The sequence below is a fragment of the Antechinus flavipes genome, chromosome 3, assembly GCF_016432865.1.
Source record: "Antechinus flavipes isolate AdamAnt ecotype Samford, QLD, Australia chromosome 3, AdamAnt_v2, whole genome shotgun sequence".
In the NCBI taxonomy this organism is placed as follows: domain Eukaryota; kingdom Metazoa; phylum Chordata; class Mammalia; order Dasyuromorphia; family Dasyuridae; genus Antechinus; species Antechinus flavipes.
This window is the reverse complement of record NC_067400.1, coordinates 2,809,473-2,830,374: the sequence shown is the minus strand read 5'-3', so window position 1 is coordinate 2,830,374 and position 20,902 is coordinate 2,809,473. Positions and strand designations below refer to the sequence as shown.

The window sequence follows — 20,902 nt, the reverse complement described above, 5'->3', positions numbered from 1 at the left end:
GACAAGTCTTCCCAGTCTCCTGGGGAGCTCTGAAGAAGACCCTGACCACCCATGTCTCAAAAGCTTTCAAAACCTTTTCAGGCCCATGAAGAAGCAAGTGGAGCGGGGCTGATTCAAGTTCTTTCCTCCAAAGCACATGAACTCTGTTGACAATGTGACCTCATTGTGGTAAGGGGGGCGCTGGATTCTGGATCTTAAACTCTAGGGGGCCCTACTGCCCGACACAGGACACCTCAAAGCCCTAAGCCTGGCTGTGGCCTGTCCCGGGCTCCCGAAGGCCCGGCTGATCTCAGGCCGAGTCCAGCCGGGAGAGGGCCCAGACTGATGAAGGCCCCAGGAACTCATAAAACTGTCCATGCGGGTGCAGAGAGCTGGAGAGCTGGGCCAGGATTCCGGAGTCTCACAAAAGAATGAGTACGGAGAACACGGGATTCTCTAGAAAACGGGGCTCAGCTGTTCCAGGACAGAACGAGTCATTCCAGAGGCGGCAGGCTCAGTGACCTGGGGTCTTCGATCACCTGGGTGACATGGGGGACTCAGATCCCACTGGCTGTTTCGGAGAGAGGGGGATCAGGTGCAGGGTCGGGAGAGATGCCCCCCACCCAACCCCGCTTCCCGCAGGCTGCTCTGTCAGGCTGCCCCAGCCAGCAGGTGGGCGGGCCCCCTCACTCGGATTCATGTGAGGCTGGAGACATTGACACGCTTTGCCAGTATTGGAGCTAATGGAGCTAGTCCCCTTCCTTCCTCACCCCATGAGCTGCAGCCAATTCAGGGAGCGCCCCAGGTCCTGCCAAGCCCTCATGCCCTGAAGGGGCTCTGGTCCCCCGGTCCTGGCCTTTCGAGGAGGAAACTGTTGCAAGGGGAGCATTTCATGGAAGTAGCCAAGCAACCAGGGACCCAAGAGCAAATAAACATTGGTAAGCCCGTGTGTGACCTGGGTACCACTAGGTGGATCTTGCTCTTCTCCCTGCCATCTGTGCGACAGCAGGACCTCGGTTTCCTCCCCGCCTTCATCTCGAAGTGCTCTCAGAAACCATTCCCACTCCCTGATCAATCAGTCTCAGAAGGGAAACCTGCCCCAAGCGGAGGAGGATGTTCCCACTTTTCTTTGGTTTTGGCAGAGCAGCAGCAGTGTGGACAGGAAAGTTGTGCCCAGATCCGACTGCTCCTTGCTACCTGGATGACTTTGGGCATTTATTAACTCGGGCCTCAGTTTCCAGATCTGTATAATGAAGAGTCTGGACTAGAAGGCCTCCCGGGTGGCTTCTCCAGGTCTGGAGTGCCGGGAGTCCCGAGCAACCAGCTCCCGCAAAAGCCAGGAGGAGGTGGAGGGCAGAGAATCACCACCCACCAAAGAAGGGGTGGGCCTAAGGCAGGCCCTGGACGCAGCACCAGGACTGGCCAAATGGAGGAGCGTGGTCCTACTTCCGGGTCTCCCCGATCAGAGGTAAGCTCCCTGAGGACAGGGGCCATGCCCTTTAGCCTTCTCTACCACCTAGCCAAGTTCCCGCGACCCAGCAGGCACTAAAGCAATCGATTGCTATCTGGACCTCCGTTCCTCTCGCCTGTTTGCCACCGGGACCTACTTCAGAGAGAAAGGCTGAAGCCGCAGGGGGCAGGGCCGTCCTCGTGCCACGTGTGCCAGCGAGCTCGCACAAATAGGTTGGAGGTGAGGTCATAGCAGACCCAAGCCGAGCCCTTTCTTTGGGTCAGCCGCCATAACTGGCGGCAACGCAGGCAAAGTTGTCAATTAGCTGCTGGGTTCAGCCTTGGCCCAGAGGAGGCTGCAAACCGCAGGATTGGCAGCTGAGCTACAGAATCTCATCTCTAAACAATTTTATTTCCCCCAAGCTAGAAATGAACGTTGAACACGGGATGGCTGGATATGCCTCTTCTCTAGAAGGGGAGTGAGACAGAATATCAAAGAGAAGGATGTGGGCAGGAGATGAAAGGCAATCCCAAGGGGCCAGTCCCCGTCTCACCCATCTCCACACCTGGCATTGGAGGCCCCGCCAGCACCTCAGGGGAGGTGCCTGCAAAGGAAAAGGAGGCCCTAGGATTCAGGACTGGCAGGTATCTCAGCCCCTCCGGGCCCAGGAGGGCAGACTCCGGCCCTAGAGAAGTCAAGGGGCTTGCCCACAATCCCCCGGGGAGCCAGTGAGTAACACAGACTGGATCCCATCCCAGATGCTCTGACGCCAAAGGCAGAGTTTGGTTGCTCGGTTTTCTCTGTGTACTATGGTGCCTCTCCTCAGGGAATCAGGCCTAGCAATGGCGCCCCAGACTCCCTGGCACTGCCACTCCCCAGCTCAGAGGCTGAAGAGAGGCTGAGAACTCCCTCCCACTGGTGCCGGCTCCTTCAGGCACCAATGTGCTGATTTCTACTTTTAAAGAACCCGAGCGTTTGATGGTTTCATTTCCCCCAAAATCAGAATTTTTGGTCTGGGTTTTAAAGATTTAAAATGTGGTCTTTCTTGCTTTGTTGTTTTAAAATTCTGGCCTCCAAACTGCTCACGGTTCTAGCCCTAGAAATTCTTCTCAGTTTGTTTTTTTCCATCTTTCCTTCTCTGCACCCTTCTAAGGGAGGAGCTGCTGAACGGCTCCCATGGCGCCACACGCTCCACTCAGGGACTTGTCTAAGGAGCAAACGCTGACTGTGCCATGAAAGGCAAATGAACTCTAGGTCAGGAGTCCCGGCAGAACTCAAAACTTTCGTCCCAATGGCCCGCTCAAGTAATACCCAAGCGGAGGGCGGGAGGAGCCAGATGCGCAAGGAGCTGGATTGCCCAAGGAGCCAGATGGCGGGGTCTTGCTCTCAGCACTAGCCTATTTTTGGCTAATTTTGCCAGCCAGCTACTTGATTCTGGTGCTCGGCCTGCTAAGGGACTAAAGAGGTTTTCTCTCTGTCTTTATATCATCCCCAGTTCGGAATTGGGCACAGAACTCATGAGGGATTTCTGAAAGCGCCTTCCAGCCGCTGAGCGGAGCCCGGTGCTCCTGTCCCGCTCCATCTCGGGAGGGTGCGGGAGGGTGGGATGCGAAGGGCGGAGCCAAGTCACAGCCACCACCTCAGAAGGCAGATTTGCTGCTTGGGGCTGGGAATGGGGGAGGAGCCAGAGGGGAGCCCCATTAGAGGACTCTCTTCGCTGAGTGGGCTGGGAGGAGTTCCTAGCCAGTGCTCTGGAAAGTCATTCTTAATTTAGCCGCTGGAGGTTGGAGGAGGGAGCTTCCACGCGTGACTCTGCTTTCTCTGGGGGAGCCGCACGTCTGAGGGAATTTGCCCGAGGGAAAGCCCCATCCCCCGGAGCTGCTTCAGCCCCTTAGGAAAGAAAAAAAAAAGCAAAACAGGAAAGCCTCGCCCCGCCCCCCCACCCAGCGTTGTCTCCCGCGTGCAGAGGAAAAGCCCAGTTTTAAAGCACGCCCCACTTTGGCGGCCAAGGAAGAAGCCGCTCGCTCTCCAGAGAGAGAGAGCGAGAAAGTTGGCGTGAGAGGCGGGCCAGCGGGCCGGGGTGCTGGCGCTGCCTTCGGGGCCTCCTCCGGCCGGAGCCCTTCCCGGCGTCCCGGCCGCCTCAGCACTCGTTGGGCCCCTTCATCTGCATGAGCACGGCGTGGCTGCGCTTCTTGCAGCAGCAGCAGCAGATGCAGGCCGCCAAGGAGCAGGCCAGGGCGATGCAGCCGATGACGATGGCCGCGATGGCCAGACCGCTCTGCGCGCTGGTCATGCCCCACCCTTCGCGGTCGGCCACGTCCCCGATGGTGGTCAGGTCGGTCTGGTCCTCCTCGACCGTGGTGAACTCGGTGGTGTAGGAGACCGAGGTGGTGTCGGGGTACCGAGACGTGTCCGGGTACTGGGGCGTGTCCGGGTACCGGGGCGTGTCCGGGTACTGGGGCGTGTTGGGGTAGCTCGGGCTGGAGCTCTGCGCGTTGACGTTGACCACGATGATGGCCTGGCCCCGGAGCTCGGCCGGGCTGGAGCAGAGCGGGAGCAGGTCCGAGCCGCCCAGCCTGGCGCTGTTGGCCAGGAGCCAGGCGCGCAGGGGTTCGATGCCGGCGTCGCAGCGCCACGGGTTGTCCTGGAGCCGGACGTCGCAGAGTTGTCCCAGGTGATCGAAGATGCCCACGGGCAGGGTCTCCAGCTGGTTGTTCTGCAGCTGCAGGGTGGTGAGGCCATTGACGCCGGCGAAGAGGTTGCCGGGCAGGAAGCGGAGCCGGTTGTTCTGCAGGGACACGTTCTGCAGGCTCACCAGGGCCCGGAAGACCTGGCCGTCGAGGTTCTGCAGCGCGTTGCTGTGCAGCGACAGCTCGCGCAGCGCGCTCAGGCCGCGGAAGGCGCCGGGGGCGATGGACTGCAGCTGGTTGCGGCTCAGCACCAGGACCTGCAGATGGCTCAGCGGCTCGAAGATCCCGTCGGGGAGGTGCTGCAGCTGGTTGTCGTAGAGCCAGAGCTCCCGCAGGTAGGGCATGTGGCCGAACAGGCCGGCGGGCAGCTCCCGCAGCCCGTTGGCGAACAGCGTGAGCCGGTTGAGGCGCGGCAGGTTGAGGAAGAGGCCCCGCGGCAGCGTGGCCAGCTGGTTGTTGGACAGGTAGAGCCTCTCCAGCTGCCCGTTGCCCTGGAAGAGGCCGGGCGCCAGGTGGCGCAGCTGGTTCTGCTGCAGAGCCAGCTCCTGCAGGCTGCCCAGGCCGTCGAAGGTGCCCGACGGGATCTCGGACAGCTGGTTCTCGGAGAGCCGCAGCACCTGCAGCTGGCCCAGCCTCTGGAAGAGGTGCGGCGACAGGCGGCCCAGGTTGTTCTGGCCCAGGTTGAGCTTGACGAGGCCCGGGAGGCCGTCGAAGCAGCCGTCGGGGATGCTCTCCAGCCGGTTCCCGTGCAGCTGCAGCTCCTTCAGGTTGCTGAAGGGCGCGAAGTGCGCCGGGCTGACGTGCAGCAGCTGGTTGCCCGACAGCAGCAGCGACTCGAGGTTGTTGAGGCCTTGGAACAGGCCGCCGGGCAGCGTCTGCAGCCGGTTGTTGGCCAGGCTCAGGTAGCGCAAGTTGCCCAGGTGGCTGAAGGCCCCGGGCGCGATCTGCGACAGCTCGTTCTTCTCTATGCGGAGAGCTATGAGCGCCGTCACGTTGAGGAAGGGCTGCGCGTTCAGCTCTCGGATGTGGGTGTTGAGTATCTGCAGGCTCATCGAATCCCAGGGCAGAGGGCTGGGCACTACCAGGATGCGCCCTCCCACGCACTCCACTTGGGACGCCTTAGAGCACGTGCACTCGCTGGGGCACGAGGAGGCGAGACCCAGGGCCTGGAGGCCCACGGCCAGGAAGAGCACACAGCCCTTCAGCTCCATAGCACCTGCAGGGGCAGGGTGATGGGGGAGAAATGGGGAAGGGGGAGGAGAAACGAGAGACACCGAAACGTTATTGCAGAGCAGAGCGACTGGTCCGCATCCCCCAAGGCCAGATGAGCACCCCCCCAAGGCCAAATCAGCACCCCCCAAGGCCAGATGAGCACCCCCAAGGCCAAATCAGCACCCCCAAGGCCAGATGGGCACCCCCAAGGCCAAATCAGCATCCCCCAAGGCCAGATGGGCACCCCCAAGGCCAATCAGCATCCCCCAAGGCCAGATCAGCACCCCCAAGGCCAGATCAGCATCCCCCAAGGCCAGATGGGCTTTCAAAGGCATGTTCCCACTCCCCATCCTCATCCCCACGGCTTCCCAATTCTAAAGTTCTCAAGTACACAAGACAGTCAGAAAAAGCAATGCAAGGACACCCTCAAGATCGCTCTGAAGAACTTTAGAATGCCTCGATGACATGGGAGACACTGGCAGCGCCCAGCACTGCGTGCCCTCATGGGAAAAGGGGCTGTGCTCTCTGAGCAAAGCAGACTCGGATTAGTCCCAAGGAAACTCATGATGCACAAAATTAGAGAATCCCAAATGTTCATAGGGACTGTTTGTATCTAATCCGTGGCAGAGCATTCTGAGCTCCGATTGGCTGGATCAGCCAGTCAGCCACACTGGACTCTTAACATATGATGTCATTCTGGCCCTCTTCAAGAACAAAGGACAACAACCAAACAACCTTTGCAATACCTGCCCTGAAAAACAAACAAAACCAGTCAGGGCTTTGAAATAAAACAAATTGGGACCCAGTACGGTGGAAAACATAGCCAAGAAACACTGACTCTGGGAGGGCTTCCTGCTTCCTGTTGCTCCCGGCCCCAACCTATTTTCCACATCACAATCCACAAAACATTCCTCCAGCCCTGGGGAGCACATGACTGCTCCACATCCTTCCCTGGCTGCCCACTGCCTCTGGGCAAAGGATGATCTCCTTCTCTAGCATTCAAGTTCATCCTCTAGCTGTCCCCCCCCCCCCAAACTGATGAGACTTTCCCAGCCCCAGCTGGAGAGGTCAAGGAAGGGTTGGGAAGGAAGTGGAACCTGAGCTAGGTCCTGAGGGAAGAGGAAGACGTCAACAGACAAGGTGTGCAACTACACAGTGGAGGGCAAGATTGGGTTAATGTGACTGAAATTCTGTAAGACAACAGGGAATGGGCCTGGACAGCATGGGGAGGAGGAGGGTTCTAGAAACATAGGGGAGATGGTGAGGAAAGTGGTGCAACAAGGCTTGGCCCATCAGTAGATTGAGCACTGAGGTGCAGAGTGCTCTCTCTGTCCTTTCCAGCCTCACTGGCTGCAATAGTGTGGAGGCAAGTAGGGTACGGAGACAGTGCTGGGTTGGGAGGCAGGAAGACCTGGGTGCATAGTCTTTGTGTGGCTTTAAGCCAGGCCTGAGTGGACTGCTTGTCAAGAATGGAACAGAACTAGACAGTATAAAAGACCTGAGGGTTCACTTGCCAAAACAGACACAGGAGCTATATGAATAAAAACATAAAACACTATTTACTAGATAAAATCAGACCTAAATACCTGAAGTGATATTTATTGTTCAGCTAGCTAAAGCCAAAGTAATTTTTAAATGAAAATTTTGTCTAGTAATGAACTGAACCAGCTACGCCCAGCGAAAGAACTCTGGGAGATGACTAAGAACCATTACATCGAATTCCCAATCTCTCTATTTTTGCCCGCCTGCATTTTGGATTTCCTCCACAGGCTAATTGTACAATATTTCAGAGTCCAGTTCTTTTTGTGCAGAAAATAATAGTTTGGACATGTAGACTTATTTTGTATTTAGTTTATACTCTAATATATTTAACATGTATTGGTCATCCTGCCATCTGGGGGAGGGGGTGGGGGGAAGGAGGGGAAAAATTGGAACAAAAGGTTTGGCGATTGTCAATGCTGTAAAATTACCCATACATAAAACTTGGAAATAAAAAGCTATTAAAATTTTTAAAAAAAGAAAAAGAAAATTTTGCCTAACCTATTTAATGTCATCTCAATTAAATTACTAAAGGCATCTTACTGCCTTAGAAAAAATAACAAGAGTTCATTTGGTAAAGGAAGCTGGTAAGCAAAGTTTCTGCATCACCAAAAAAGATCCCGAAGGTCCAAGGATGGCAGAGACTGGACCTGGAGAAGAATGTGTAGCTGAAAGTCAAAAGAGGAGAGGCTATTGCACAATGGGAGTTCTGAGAGGGAAACAAGGAAGGGAGGACCTGCCGGCCAGTCCCTCTGGTCCTGGGAGAGAAGAGGAGCCAGCAGGGGAGGAGATGGTGGAACATCATCAGGAGAGGTTCTAGCTGGGAAGCTGCTACCAGCAGACGGAAGGCGGGGAGAGAGAGGGAGGGAGGGACAGAGACAATGAGAGAGAGGAAGAGAATGGGAAGAAAGGGGAGACAGATGGAGAGAGAGGATTTTCCAAAGGAATGAATGAAAACCCAAGAGAAGGAGGGCCAGAACTGAGCCGGATGGAGGGGAGAGGGAGCAGGGAGAAAGCTCAATCCCAGTGAGGTGCCAGATGAATCTGCTGATCTCACTAAGCTATTCATCAGAAGGGGGGCTGGATTAAAAAAATATTGTTTATCCAGTGACTCCCCATCTGGCCCATTAGAAGTATCTCAGCTCTGGGAACGGCCGCCGTCTGCATCGTTGTGTGCCCTGAAATGGCATCCAAGATTTACCTTCCAAGATGGGACACCAAGCTGGGCCAGGACATTTGGCTTCCGGCCTGACCAGTCACTCACCACGTGGAGGACCATAGCCACTAGGCTGGTCTCCAGATGTCTGCGGGACTCCTGGCTTGGTCCAACCTCCCAGCCACCTCCTCTCGGACTCTCCTTTGAGAAGCATCCAGGACTGGGCCAATCACCCCCAGGGCTCCTCCAGACTCAGTCAGCCCTCTTAGGTGACCCTCTGCCCCTCCCAGTGATCCCCAGGCAGGGCTAGGTCTAGGAACAATGATGGAGTCTTCACAGAGACCAGCAGACAGGAGGACAGGCCTCTGTCCTTAGAGGACTTGAGGGACCAGCAGGGCCAGAGGGGCTAGAAGTTCTGCTTGGCCCCTGAGAGCAGAAAAGGGAGCAGAGTGAGGAGCAGAGGGGGGTATTTCAGAGCGGGGGAATTCGGCTCCATCTAAGTAAATCCTTCCCGCCAACTATGGGCATCCCAAAGGGGCAGTTCCTTGCTCCTGAAAGTCTCCAGGGGAGGCTGGGGGCCTGGTCAGGCAGATGGTGGGAACAGTGGGAAGCTCTCAGGATGCGGATGCAGATGCCTGGGTCTGAGTCCCAGGCCTGCCACTTCCTCAGAAATCCCTTCGGCTCTCCGGCCTGGGCTCAAAGGGAGAGGACGGCCTCCCCTCTCTCTCTGGCCCATGGGAGGAGAGGGCTCGCCTCTCACACTCTGCCATGCTCGGCCCCACGTCGTTCTGGGTCAAGGAGGGAGCCACCGCTTCCTTCTCTGACCTGAGCCCCTTCTTCCTTCAGACATCCTGCCCTGGGCAGACGCGGCTCCCTGGTGCGGGCTCCGGGGCCCGCAGTGGTCTCCCACAAAGCCTGTGGTTTCCTGTTTTCCATCAGCCCCTGTCACTGCTGGCACAGCTACTCCAATCATCCTTCAGACCCTCCGGCCTCCCCTCAAGCTCTGGATGGCTGAGAAGTGCCAGAGCCAGAACTGCAGGCCCTCCCTAGGGAGGCCGCCCTACAGAGAAGGCCCCGCTGCCGCCAGCCCCCCACCGGCCTCGTCGGCCAGGGCCCGGAGCCTCCCGGGGTCACCATCGCGGGCCCTTCCTCGTGCCTCAATAACACACGCTACCCACGGGCCGCTTGCCCACTGGCGCAGATGCCAGTTAAAGGCCTTCAAGGCCGCATTAATTATACCCTCCTCACTGGTGACACGGCTGCGTCCTCAATAACTCGGGTGACTCGGCCCGGCTTCCTAAGGGAGAAGCCAAGCGTCCGTCCCTCGGCGTCCACAGGCTGGGTCGCCGCCGCCGCGGGCTGGACAGGTGGTCTGCTGGGTGTTGTCCCGGGCCCTGGGACTCCCTCCCTTCTCCCAGGCTAGAAGCTTGCTCTTGGGCAACAGCCAGCGGAGCCCCGTGCATGACTCACAGGATATCACTTAATTAGCCAAGAAGCTTCCACCGTTTGGGGCCTGGAGCTTCTTGCTTCTCTCTGCAGCTCTCAGCTTCCGAGAGGAACAAGGTCTCCCAGAGAATCTGGCCAGAGTCCAATTCTGCACCCCCTCCCCCTATCCAGCCCCTCAGAGCCCCCTCCCCCCTAGTCTGGCATCTCCCCGGAACACCACTTGCAAAGAGGGGGTTATCTCCCCGGAGACCCCGGCCCTTCGTGCCCTAGTGCTGTGGTCCTTTGCACCCCGGCCAGCTGCCCAAAGAGGCCTTTGTCGGCCTTCAAGAATGACCTCGAGCCTTCCGCGAGTCCCCAACCCCTTCCCTGGTGGGCGCCCTCTAGAGTCTGGGGTAGATCCTGTGTAGATCTGAATCAGGAGCCAGCGCTGAAGCTTCCTGCCTTCTGGGGGAAGGGCACCAAGCTCACGGACCCCCCAGGAGCAGACAAAGCCTCACAGGCTCTGAGGGCCGCAGGGGCCTCAGACACGGGCTCCCCCAGCCCTTATAATGCTCAGAGGTGGAAAATAAGTCCCTGAGTGCCAGCTTCACACGTGACAGAGCATGGGTTCCTGAGGGCACCGAGCATGGTGGCAGTGCCGGGAGGGGGCCAGTGCGGCCGAGCGGCCGAGCCTGCGTGTGGGGGGAGGAGACCGAGCACGGCCCGGCGTGCTCCCCTTCAGGGCTCTTCTCCAGCCGCAGCTTCCCCAGGCACCTCCTCCATCCCAAGACCACCTTAGCAGATCGCTCCAGAGACAGCATCCCACCAGGGGAGAACTGACCTGCGGGGGCTCCCCCGGGACCCAGGGATGGCCCAGAGCGGGAAGAAGGGGCGGCTCGGCAGGCAAGGCTGGCCAAAACCTGGGGGTCCCCCGGACTCATGGGCTGGAGCTCCATCGCTGCCCCCGAAGCCGCTCCCCAAGCTCAGAGTCACTAAATCAAGATTCCCTTGTTTTCTGCTTCTTTCCTCCCAGGTCTCCTTGCTCCAGCCTCGGCCCAGATCTCTGCTGATCTCCGTATTTCTCAGCCTCTGTCTCTGAGGCAGCAAAGAGTGCTGGAGCCCGGGACCCTCGGCAAGCCCCTCATCCATAAAATGGGGCTCGAGCACCAAACTCAGGCTTGTTGTGAGGAACACCCGAGGTCACAAAGAATCTGAGCGCTTCACACCGCTTAGTCATTTTCAGTCAGGTCTGACCCTTTTGGAGAATTTTCTTGGCAGAGATACTGGAGCAGTTGGCCATTTCCTTCTGCAGCTCATTTTACAGATAAGGAAACTGAGGCAGACTTGCTAGGAAGTATCTGAAGCCAGATGTGAACTGGCTATTGTTTGTTTCTATCTTTGCCTAAAGAGTTGTCTGTTTCTGTCTCTTCCTGTCTCTGTCTCCCTATCTCTGTCTGCCTCCCTCCCTTTTTCTGTCTGTCTCTCTGTCTCTGTGATCTCTCTCTCTCAGCCTCCCTCCCTTTTTCTGTTTGTCTTTCTGTCTCTGTGATCTCTCTCTCTCAGCCTCCCTCCCTTTCTCTGTTTCTGTGTGTCTCAATCTCTGTCTCTCTCTCTCTGCCTCTCTCCCTTTATCTGTCTGTCTCCCTCTCTCTGTCTCTATGTCTCTTTCATCTATCTCTCTTTGCCTCCCTCCCTTTCTCTTTCTTTCTCTATCTCTATCTCCCTCCCTTTCTCTTTCTTTCTCTATCTCTGTCTCCCTCCTTTTCTCTTTCTTTCTCTATCTCTGTCTCCCTCCTTTTCTCTTTCTTTCTCTCTCTGTCTCCCTCCCTTTCTCTGTCTTTCTGTCTGTCTCTCTCCTTTTCTCTTTCTTTCTCTCTCTGTCTCCTCTCTTTCTCTGTCTGTCTGTCTCCCTCCCTTTCTCTTTCTTTCTCTATCTCTGTCTCCCTCCCTTTCTCTTTCTTTCTCTATCTCTGTCTCCCTCCCTTTCTCTTTCTTTCTCTATCTCTGTCTCCCTCCCTTTCTCTTTCTTTCTCTATCTCTGTCTCCCTCCCTTTCTCTTCTTTCTCTATCTCTGTCTCCCTCCTTTTCTCTTTCTTTCTCTATCTCTGTCTCCCTCCCTTTCTCTTTCTTTCTCTATCTCTGTCTCCCTCCCTTTCTCTTTCTTTCTCTATCTCTGTCTCCCTCCTTTTCTCTTTCTGTCTCCCTCCCTTTCTATGTCTTTCTGTCTGTCTCCCTCCTTTTCTCTTTCTTTCTCTCTCTCTGTCTCCCTCTCTTTCTCTGTCTATCTGTCTCCCTCCCCTTCTCTTTCTTTCTCTATCTCTGTCTCCCTCCCTTTCTCTTTCTGTCTCTGTCTCCCTCCCTTTCTCTGTCTGTCTGTCCATCTGCCTCTGTCTCCCTCTCTCTCCCTTGCTCGTACTTCTGTCTGTTCATTTCTCTCGTCTGGTATTTCCGTCTCTGTCTCGCTCTCTGTCTATCCCTCCTTCTTCCCTCTCTCCTTCCCTTTCTGAATCTCTAGAGAAATGGGTTGAGTGCGGTTTGGGACAGCAATCTGTGCAGACATACAATTAACTTGGCAAGAGAGGCCGGGGGGAGAAAGCCTTTCAGGCATTTCCTGGCAAAGCAAAGAGAAGGATTGAAATAAAGTTTTCCCAAAGAAGCTCCCGACTTCCAGTAAACAAGCCCTCGGGGCTCCAGGGCTCCTCGGTGAAGCTGAAACAGAATTAAACTTGGTAGAGACTCTGGGGATGCTTCCTGGTCTCGGACCCAAACTCGCGGGGTGGCCTGTGAAGCTGGGGGGCGCAGAGGACTCAGGAGAGGAGGTGACTGTTGTTAGCAGCCTGGCTCCCAGTCCCAGCTCTCTCTGAGAAAACGGGAGCTCGCCAGGGGCCACTTCGGACTCCTTTCCTGCCCAGCCTTGTCTCCCGAAGGCTGCCCTCCTGGCCTCCGGGAGCCATCTCTCTCCTGCCAAGGGCTCCTGGGCTCTCTCCTTCCCCTCATTTCTCCAGTGGCTGATGAGCTCAGCTCACCTTCTCTTCCGCTCCCTATTTGAGGCTTCCATCTCGGACTGTATGAAAGCCCAGGCAGAGGGGCTGAGCACCCCAGCTTCCTCTCGGCCCCCAGCACAAGCTCGGCCCTGGGCTCAAAGGTTCCGGGTCCCAGAGCAGAAGTCACAGCAATCCAGGGTCATTTCAAAAGGAAGGCTCTGCCACTGAAACTACAGGCTGAGTTTGAGGGGTGACGGGGACTCCCTTTCGGGAGCGTGGAAGCAACTGGCCCCGAGCGTCTGTGTAAGCCGGAGCCCCGCTGAGAAGGCTGCATCTGGTGCGGGAGCCGGAGCTCGTCCCCAGCAGGCTGCTCTTTCTCTGCCAGGCCTTAGGGTCACCACAGGGAGTGGGAGGGACTGAGCGGGACCACTCGACTCAGGACAGTGGTATTGACACCCCTCGGACATGGAGTATCGTGGACCACACATGCTCCCAGGCCCCCCAAACTCCTGGCTGTCTCAGCTCACTGGGACCATGGGATTGAGTCAGGGAGAAAGGGGGCAAAGAAGGTGGGGCTCACGCCCTGCCAAGAGCCTGGGGAGGCTAGATGGAGTCACGGGGACTGAGCCAAACAAGGGAAGATCAAGAACCCGACGCTAATCTGGATCCAGATAGGAAAAGTGAACCATGACCTCAGACCTGGGCAGTTTGGGGGCGAAATGGGGGAAGAACATCCTCCACTTGACACACAAAAAGAGTCTGACTCCTCAGGACATCCAAAGGAAGCCCAATGGCTGAAGGAGGGTGCCTCAGTTTCTCCTCTGCCCAGGGGGCCCTGACTACACTAAGTGGTCCGCAGTCCAGGGTCCTTCCCAGATCTGACGTTCCGTCTCATACGCTCGGCACTGCCTTCCAAGGCGGCGTTCTTTGCCTCATGTTCTAAGACCTTCCACGAGTACGATATTCTAGGCTCAGATTCTGTATTTCAAGCTCTCACCTCCTCTATTTTCTGTTCTAAAAAGTCCCGGTGGTTGTAAATGTGGGCAAAGAGAATGAAAAACCTCTGTCCTCTGGAACAAAGAGCTGCTCTCCGTTCCAGGCGCAAAAGGAAAGACCATGGGCGTTTGAGGAGATTTTTGAAATCTTTCTTCTCCATCCAAATTATCTTCTCTCTCCCCAAATACTGCCCTGAGACTCATTATTGAATGACAGGAGAGTCCTGGCCAGAAACAGCAAGGAAAGCCGCCCAATCCAGAGGAAAAGCCGGGATCCCCACTGAGGTCCCTGGAGCTCAAGCCCAGCTCAAGGCAGAGAATCTACTCAGATGTGCTGGAAGCTCAGAAATATTGCTCAAGGAAGCAGCCCAGGACCTCTGCCCACCCTGGATGGCTTCAGAACCACGCTCTCCCAGCTCTGCTGTCGGGGAATCTGGGAGTGATTTGGGGCCCCTCCCAGCACAAGAATCCCCACCTGAGGGGTCAGAGCGAGATTGTCCGTGGGGGAGAAAAGAAGGGATGAGAGGGGGCAGAGCAGGAGGGGACCCAGGCGGCCCAAGCCAGCTGCCAAGCGGCTGCTCGGGGCCGGCTAATTGGGGAGGACGAGACGCTACTTACCGGCTCCTCCTCTGGGGCAGCTGCTGAGAAGAGGCAGTCCAGAGAAGATGCGAGATGGCTCAGGACTGCCGCATGAATGTGGGGAGGCTGGGGCGTCCCCCTATTTAAACAGTCCAAAGCAATGAATCAGCAGAGGGGCCGTGTCAGAGGTTAGGAGAGCAGGCGTGTTCTGGGAGCCAGGGGGAGCTCCCTGCCTCCTGGGGCTGCCTGAGCCCGACAGCTTCTCTGTCTGCAGGGCCCGTCAAGGCGACTCCCAGAAGCAGCCCCTTCCTTCTTCCTCCTCCCTCCCCTCTTCCCATCTCCTTTTTCCCTTCTTCTTCTTTCTCCTCTTTCCTCTCTTCCTCTCCCTTTTCAAACCCTTCTTTGTTTCTCTTATTCTTTCTTCTTATCCTCTCTTCCTTCTCCTTTTTCTTTCCTTCCTTTCTTTTTTTTCCATTCTTTATCTTTCTTGCTTTTATGCTTTCTTGCTACCTAAGTTCCCTCCCTGTTTCACCCTCCAATCCATTCCTTAGGATCGGATTTAAGAGATTTAAGTGTTTTTAATAGTCATCTCCTCTAAGTCCTCACAAGGACTTTTCACAAGGAAAGTGAAGCTCAGAAAGAACATGCAGAAAATAAGAGGCAGATCTTGGAGCTCAGCTCTCATTCCCAAATCCAGCACTGCCAGGGTATCCCATTGTCTTCCTCCTTCCTTCTTTCCTTCCTCTCTCTCTTCCCTCCTCCCTTCCTTCCTTTTTCCTCACCCTCTCTTTCTTTCTCCCTCCTTTCCTCCTTCCTTCTCTCCCTTTATCTTTTCCCTTTTTTGCTTCCTTTTTCCTTCCTCCCTCCCTTCTTCCTTCCATCCTTCTTTCCTTCCTCCATTCCTCTTCCACTCTCTTTCCCTTTCTTCCTCTCTCCCACCTTCCTTCTTTCTCTTCTCTTTCCTTCCTCCTTTCTTTCTTCCTTCCCTTCCTCCCTTCTTTCCTCCTTCCCTTCCTCTTTTCCTTCCTTCCTTTTTCCTCTTTCTTCCTTCCTTTTCCCTTTCTCCCTCCTTCTTTCTCTTCTCCCTCTATCCCTCCTTCTTTCTCTCCTCCCTCCTTTCCTCCTTCCCTTCCTTTTTCCTCCCTCTCTTCCTTTCTTCCCTCCTTTCTTTCTTCCCTTTTCACTTCCTCTCCACTTGCAGAATCTCTCACAAGAAGCTATCACTCTTAGTATCAGAGAAGAGCCCTGTGTGAGTACTCACCTAAGTACTTACCTAAGAATGTGCAGTCAGACTTTCTGGAGAAAGGGATGATGCTGGGTCCTTGCTTAAGAACTCCTAAGAGTCAAACCTAATGACCCTTCCTCAGGCCTCCTCTTCTGAGGTCTCTGCAGCCTTGGACTGCCAGTCCCCCTCCTCTCCTGGACCCTCTCTTCTCTCCAAGTTTTCAGCACATTCATTTCCATCTCTCCTGGTCCTCCTCCTTCCTCTCAGACAAGCCCTCCAGAATATCCTTTGCTGGATCCTCATTGAAGCTGCCCTCCCACTATGATGAACAACTCCTTGCATTCCCCCTCTAGCCTTGGTGATCACATCAGCTCCCATGGAATCATTTTTCATTTCTATTCAGACAATTCTCAGATCTATTTATCCAGCCATACGCCCTTTCCTGATCTCCGGCTTCATTTCTCCCCTGCCTACTGGATGCCTCATTATGGCAAGATCTACAACTCAATGTGTCTGCAGCTGAATTCATTATTCTCCCTTCTTTCTAACTCCTTATTTCTCATTAAGGGTCCATCACCTCCCCATTTCCCAGGCTCAACACCTCGTGTCATCCTAGATTCCTCACTCTCTCACTCCTGACGCTACCTTTGAAACATCTCTTATCAAGGCCCTTTCCCTCTTCCAACAATACCCTCACCTTGGTGCAGACCCTCACCATCTCACCCTGGACCATTGCAGGGAAGGGGGCGATCTGCCAGCCCCAAGTCTTCCCCCATTCCATTCCAGCCCCAAGTCTTCCCCCACTCTGGTCCAGCCCCAAGTCTTCCCCCATTCCATTCCAGCCCCAAGTCTTCCCCCACTCTGGTCCAGCCCTAAGTCTTCCCAACTCCAGTCCATCTTCTGTTCAGCCATCAAAGTGACTTCAAGTCTCCACTGAAATCCCACTTTCTCCAAGAAGTCTTTCATGATCCCCCTTAAGGCCAGTGCCTTCCCTCGTGGATCCCCTCCCACTCTCCTGTAGGCGATGTGTTTGTACCTGGTCATTTGCCTGATGTCTTCCCACTAGACTGGGAGCCCCGTGAGGGAAGGGCCTGTCTTTGACCTCTCTAGGTCCCCAGCATCTTGCCCGGTGCCTAACACAGAATCCTACTTCATAAATACTTGGCTTGACCAAGACTCCCATTGGGGAGCGTTACCAGAGGGTTCTGCTGCCGCCACTGGAGAGGGTGGTGCTTTGGAGCTCCGGTAATTAACAACACATTTTGCTGGTTTTATTTATAGAAAAGACATTTGTTTGAGATTCCAATGTCTTTGTGCAGTCTCCGTTCCCATCGTCACCATAGTCCATGCGCAGATCCTGGGGAAGGGAAGCTGGTAGCAGCAATACCATCTGGGGCTTTGAGCTTAGCCACGGGAAAAGCACATCCAATCCCCTCACTTTATGTAAACGGGGCCAAGAGATCTGCCCAGAATCATGAGCCAGCAACAGAGCCAGCTGGGGTCTCCCTCCAGGATCTCAGGCTGCAGATCATGGCTTCTCTCTTAGTCTGTTGGTCACCGAGTGAGAGAAGGGCTCCAGATGGGAGAGTCTCAGGGCTGGATCTTTATATCTGAGGCTCAGAGTGAGGGAAAGGGTTTAAGACCCGAGATGGTTCCCATCACCACCTCTGCTACCAGCAAGGTGGGACAAGAAACAATTCCTATTATTTGGGGAGGTTTGAAGGGTTGAGCTCTGGGGACTGGGTGCTGCTATAGGTTCTAGTCCAAGATGTAGCCTTCACCTATTTGGTTGCTTGTCTTGGACCAAGACATTCTGCCCTTCCCTGGCTTGGTTTGTCCACTCTGTAAAATGGGGAGAGTAATATTTACCTGCAGTACCTTATTGGAATGGCAAGGAGTTTAATTAATGTTTGTCTTGTGCTTTGAGATCTCTGGATGAAAGGAAAGACATAAAAGTGCATAGTGTTATTACTGAAATGGTTGGTTGGTGGCTTGCCACCGTCAAACCAGAAGGTTTGAATCATGCAACATTCTTGGGCATTTTGGTCCGTGATTCACGGCCAAAAATGAAAAGCACACAGGCATAAAATGACGCGAGTCTGGGAGATGCAGGCAACTTGGGTTTCTTTGTTTCCTACTCCCTCCGCCATGATCTCAACCACTCCCTTCCTCCACAGCCGGTATTCCAAATAAATAGAAAACGACTTCATCCCCAAGCACTGCTTCTCCAAACTGGCAATAACCCAAGCCCTGAAAAAAGGATGGATGTAAGGGCCAGGGCACCCACTTCTTAGGAGTTGGAGAGCTCATTCCGGCAGAAGGTGTGGGTGGGGAGCCTCCCGTCACCTACTGCTAGTCCTGGAAGCATCATCTGCTGCCAGGGTTCCCGGAAAGGACACCTCATGTGCTCCACTCATCATCCCCGTGACTTCCCCAGCACAATGCCCCTCTTGGGCCGCTCCTCCCTCATAGATAATTGCCTCCTCCTTAGAATGGAAGTTCCATGAGGGGAGGGATGATTTCTCTTTGCATTTGCCATCACAGCAGCGTGTGGCACATTAGCAAACTCTTTTAAAATGCTTTTTCCTCCATTCACTTGTTATCATAGATGGAAGAGATGTTAGCAATCCAGGGACCACCCTCCGCTTTACAGAAGAAGGCACAGACATCATTAAAATGCAGCCAGTGCTGCCTTCTGGGACAGCCTGTCAACCTGTGCCCACATACCTGACAAAGTAGCACCGGTGACTCATCGGCTCCCTGTTAACTGCCATTAATTTGGTCACAAGCTCGCTGGTCCACTATCTTAGGGAGAGGGCTAAAATTTCTCTGTCTTCTAAAGACAATGGCAGAGACCACATCAATCTCCATTGTTGAGCTTTCCACAGACTCCCTTCCATTCTTGAAGGTGCAGCCCAAGTGCCATCTTCTGTCTGCAGCCATCCCAGGTCCTCTCAGTAACTGGTGGCCACCTGACATTTCCCTTCTTTTTATTTCTTTTTTATAAATGTGCTTTTTGTCTCTTCTACTAGAATGTAAGTTCCTTATGACTAGGGATCAGTTGATTCTTTGTAACTGGTCTTCAGCACCTCAGACAGCGCCTGGGAACTGGACATTAACAATATTATCGATAACAGCACTTATGGACTGGCTGATTGATATGTCCAGAACTTCCATCACCAGACCAATGCCCCCCACTCCTGCATCCATTAAGTTTCATCATCATTAAGTCTCTCATTACCCCTAATACCACCATCTAGTCTCCTTGGGAGAACAAAATGCCTTGGGTTTTTGGATTGCCTTAAATTTATTGGCTCAAAGATCTCTGCACATTTCTATCGCATCCTCTCCTCCTTATTCCCCAGCATCCATTTTTTTGCACCAAGGGTAAATATAAATCAGTTTCATAAGACCAATATGAGAAAGTTGTGAATGACCAGCAGACATTTATATGAAAAGAATAAACATGGGAGAAAAGATAATAAGCTGCAATGTGATGAGTTAGGAGGGAAAATAGCAATCAAGGGAGCTAAAGGGATATTGTGCTGTATTTGGAGCCAGAGTTTCCAAGACTGGAACAGGGATAGGGAATTGATGTGCGATTTCTCTGGGGTAAGAAACTCCCGTAGGAGGAAAGCTCCTCTACCAATACAGGACAAAGCCTTTTCCACTCCTCGTCTTAGAAAGAAGGTTGAGAGGTAGGGTGTGTTCAAGGAGTGCTAGTGCCTCTGGTGTGAGGTTGCTGAGCCCTTTTTTTTTATTATAGCTTTTTATTTACAAGGTGTGTGCATGGTAATTTTTCAGCATTGACAATTGCAAAACTTTTTGTTCCAATTTTTCTTCTCCTTTTCCCCACCCTCTCCCCCAGATGGCAGGTAGACCAATACATGTTAAATATGTTAAAGTATAAGTTAAATCTGTCAATATAAAGTTATTATAAAATAAAATAAAATATTAAAAAAAAGAAAAAAGCATAAGTTAAATACAATATATGTATACATATCCATAGTTATTTTGTTGCACAAGAAGAATCAGACTTTGAAATAAGGTAAAATTTATCTGAGAAGGAAATCAAAAATGCAGGCGGATCAAAACGGAGGGATCGGAAATGCTATGTTGTGGTTCACACTCATTTTCCAGAGTTCTTTCCTTGGGTGTGGCTGATTCTTTTCATTACTGAATAATTGGAACTGATTTGGTTCGTCTCATTGTTGAAGAGGGCCATGTCCATCAGAATTGATCATCATATAGTATTGTTGTTGAAGTATATGATGATCTCCTGGCCCTGCTCACTTCCCTCAGCATCAGTTCCTGTAAGTCTCTCCAGGCCTTTCTGAAATCATCCTGCTGGTCATTTTTTACAGAACAATAATATTCCAAACCGTTCACATATCATAATTTATTCAGTCATTCTCCAGCTGATGGGCATCCACTCAGTTTCCACTTTCTGGCCACTACAAAAAGGGCTGCCACATGTGGGTCCCTTTCTCTTCTATAAGATTTCTTTGGGATCTCTGGGGTATAAACACTGCTGGATCAAAGGGGATGTACAGTTTGATAACTTTTCGAGCATAGTTCCAAATCGCTCCCCAGAATGGCTGGATGTATTCACAATTTCACCACCAATGTAGCTGAGCCCTTTTGAAGGCTGCTTTCCACCCTGGCTGTCCACTTGATCCATTTGACTCTCACCTGTGGCCCCAAGAAGCCGTAGCATGCACAGCAACCACATGTGATAAACCATTTTGGCAGATGGGTTAAATCCAGCCGAGGGTCACTGAGGGTCAGACCCTTCAGTGAGTGGGGAGGATGTTTGGAGACTTCCCCTGGTGGAATGGAAGATGAGGACGGTTTGTTACCAGTGCTTAGAGCTCAGACAAGATCCTCCACTGTATCTTGAGCCCTCACCAGTCATCTTGACTCTGTCCACCACTGGACTGTGATGACCCTGGAAGAGAGAGAGAGGCAGACAACCACGTGCAAACCTGCCTCACTGAACTCCAATTTGCACAATTTACCATTTCTCCCTATTTCAAAGTCTTGTGGTGATGAATGTGGCAAATCAGCAGGTGCCGAAGCCCTGGCAGCTGCAGTCGCAGCCCTGCACGGGCCCAGTCACCTTCTCGGGGGGATTCAGCAGCCCCGGCGTGTCTGGGCAGCCTTTTAAGCATCACGCTGCTCACCTGCGTGAGGAAGGGACTAGGAAAGGTGCCCCACAAATTGTCTGCCCACCGGGCCTGGCGCCGGATTCTCAGGAACAGCGAGGCAGATTCAGTTTTGCACTGAAAGGAACAATCCAAAATGTCTTTATGACGCCCTGGAGGCCGTTTAGGAGCCCAGGGTGCGTCTCGGCTCCTCAGTGCTGAGGGAGCCCAGCCATTTGGTGATAAGGATGTGACCTTGGAGAGGAGGCTGAGCCTGCCATGGTCCTCTCAACAGGCTCTCCTCTATCCCTGCTGAAGCCACTGCCCATCTGCATACACAGGCTGAAGTCAGCCCTCTCTAGCCAAACTTCCAGCTGCAAAAGGTTTCTGAATCGCATTAAGGCTCCGCTCCTGCGGCAAAGCAGCTGGTGCCGATTCTATTCCAGCTGAGATTCACAAGGTGAAAGGTCCACTGCTCATATACGAGCTGAGTGAAGATTCCTGGGAAATAATACAAAGGCACA

General features: G+C 53.8%; 1 protein-coding gene across 1 annotated transcript; it reads right to left on the bottom strand.

The window, feature by feature from the left end:
* Positions 1–3,485: 3,485 nt before the first annotated feature.
* LOC127558301 (leucine-rich repeat-containing protein 15-like) lies at positions 3,486–5,421 on the bottom strand. The gene has a single exon (XM_051991601.1). The coding sequence runs from the start codon at positions 5,328–5,330 to the stop codon at positions 3,570–3,572; it is 1,761 nt and encodes a 586-aa protein (XP_051847561.1). The 5' UTR covers positions 5,331–5,421; the 3' UTR covers positions 3,486–3,569.
* Between the last annotated feature and the right edge of the window lie 15,481 nt (positions 5,422–20,902).

Excerpts from the sequence above, each read along its gene's own strand:
- LOC127558301 (XM_051991601.1), bottom strand. The coding sequence starts at position 5,330 with ATGGAGCTGAAGGGCTGTGTGCTCTTCCTGGCCGTGGGCCTCCAGGCC.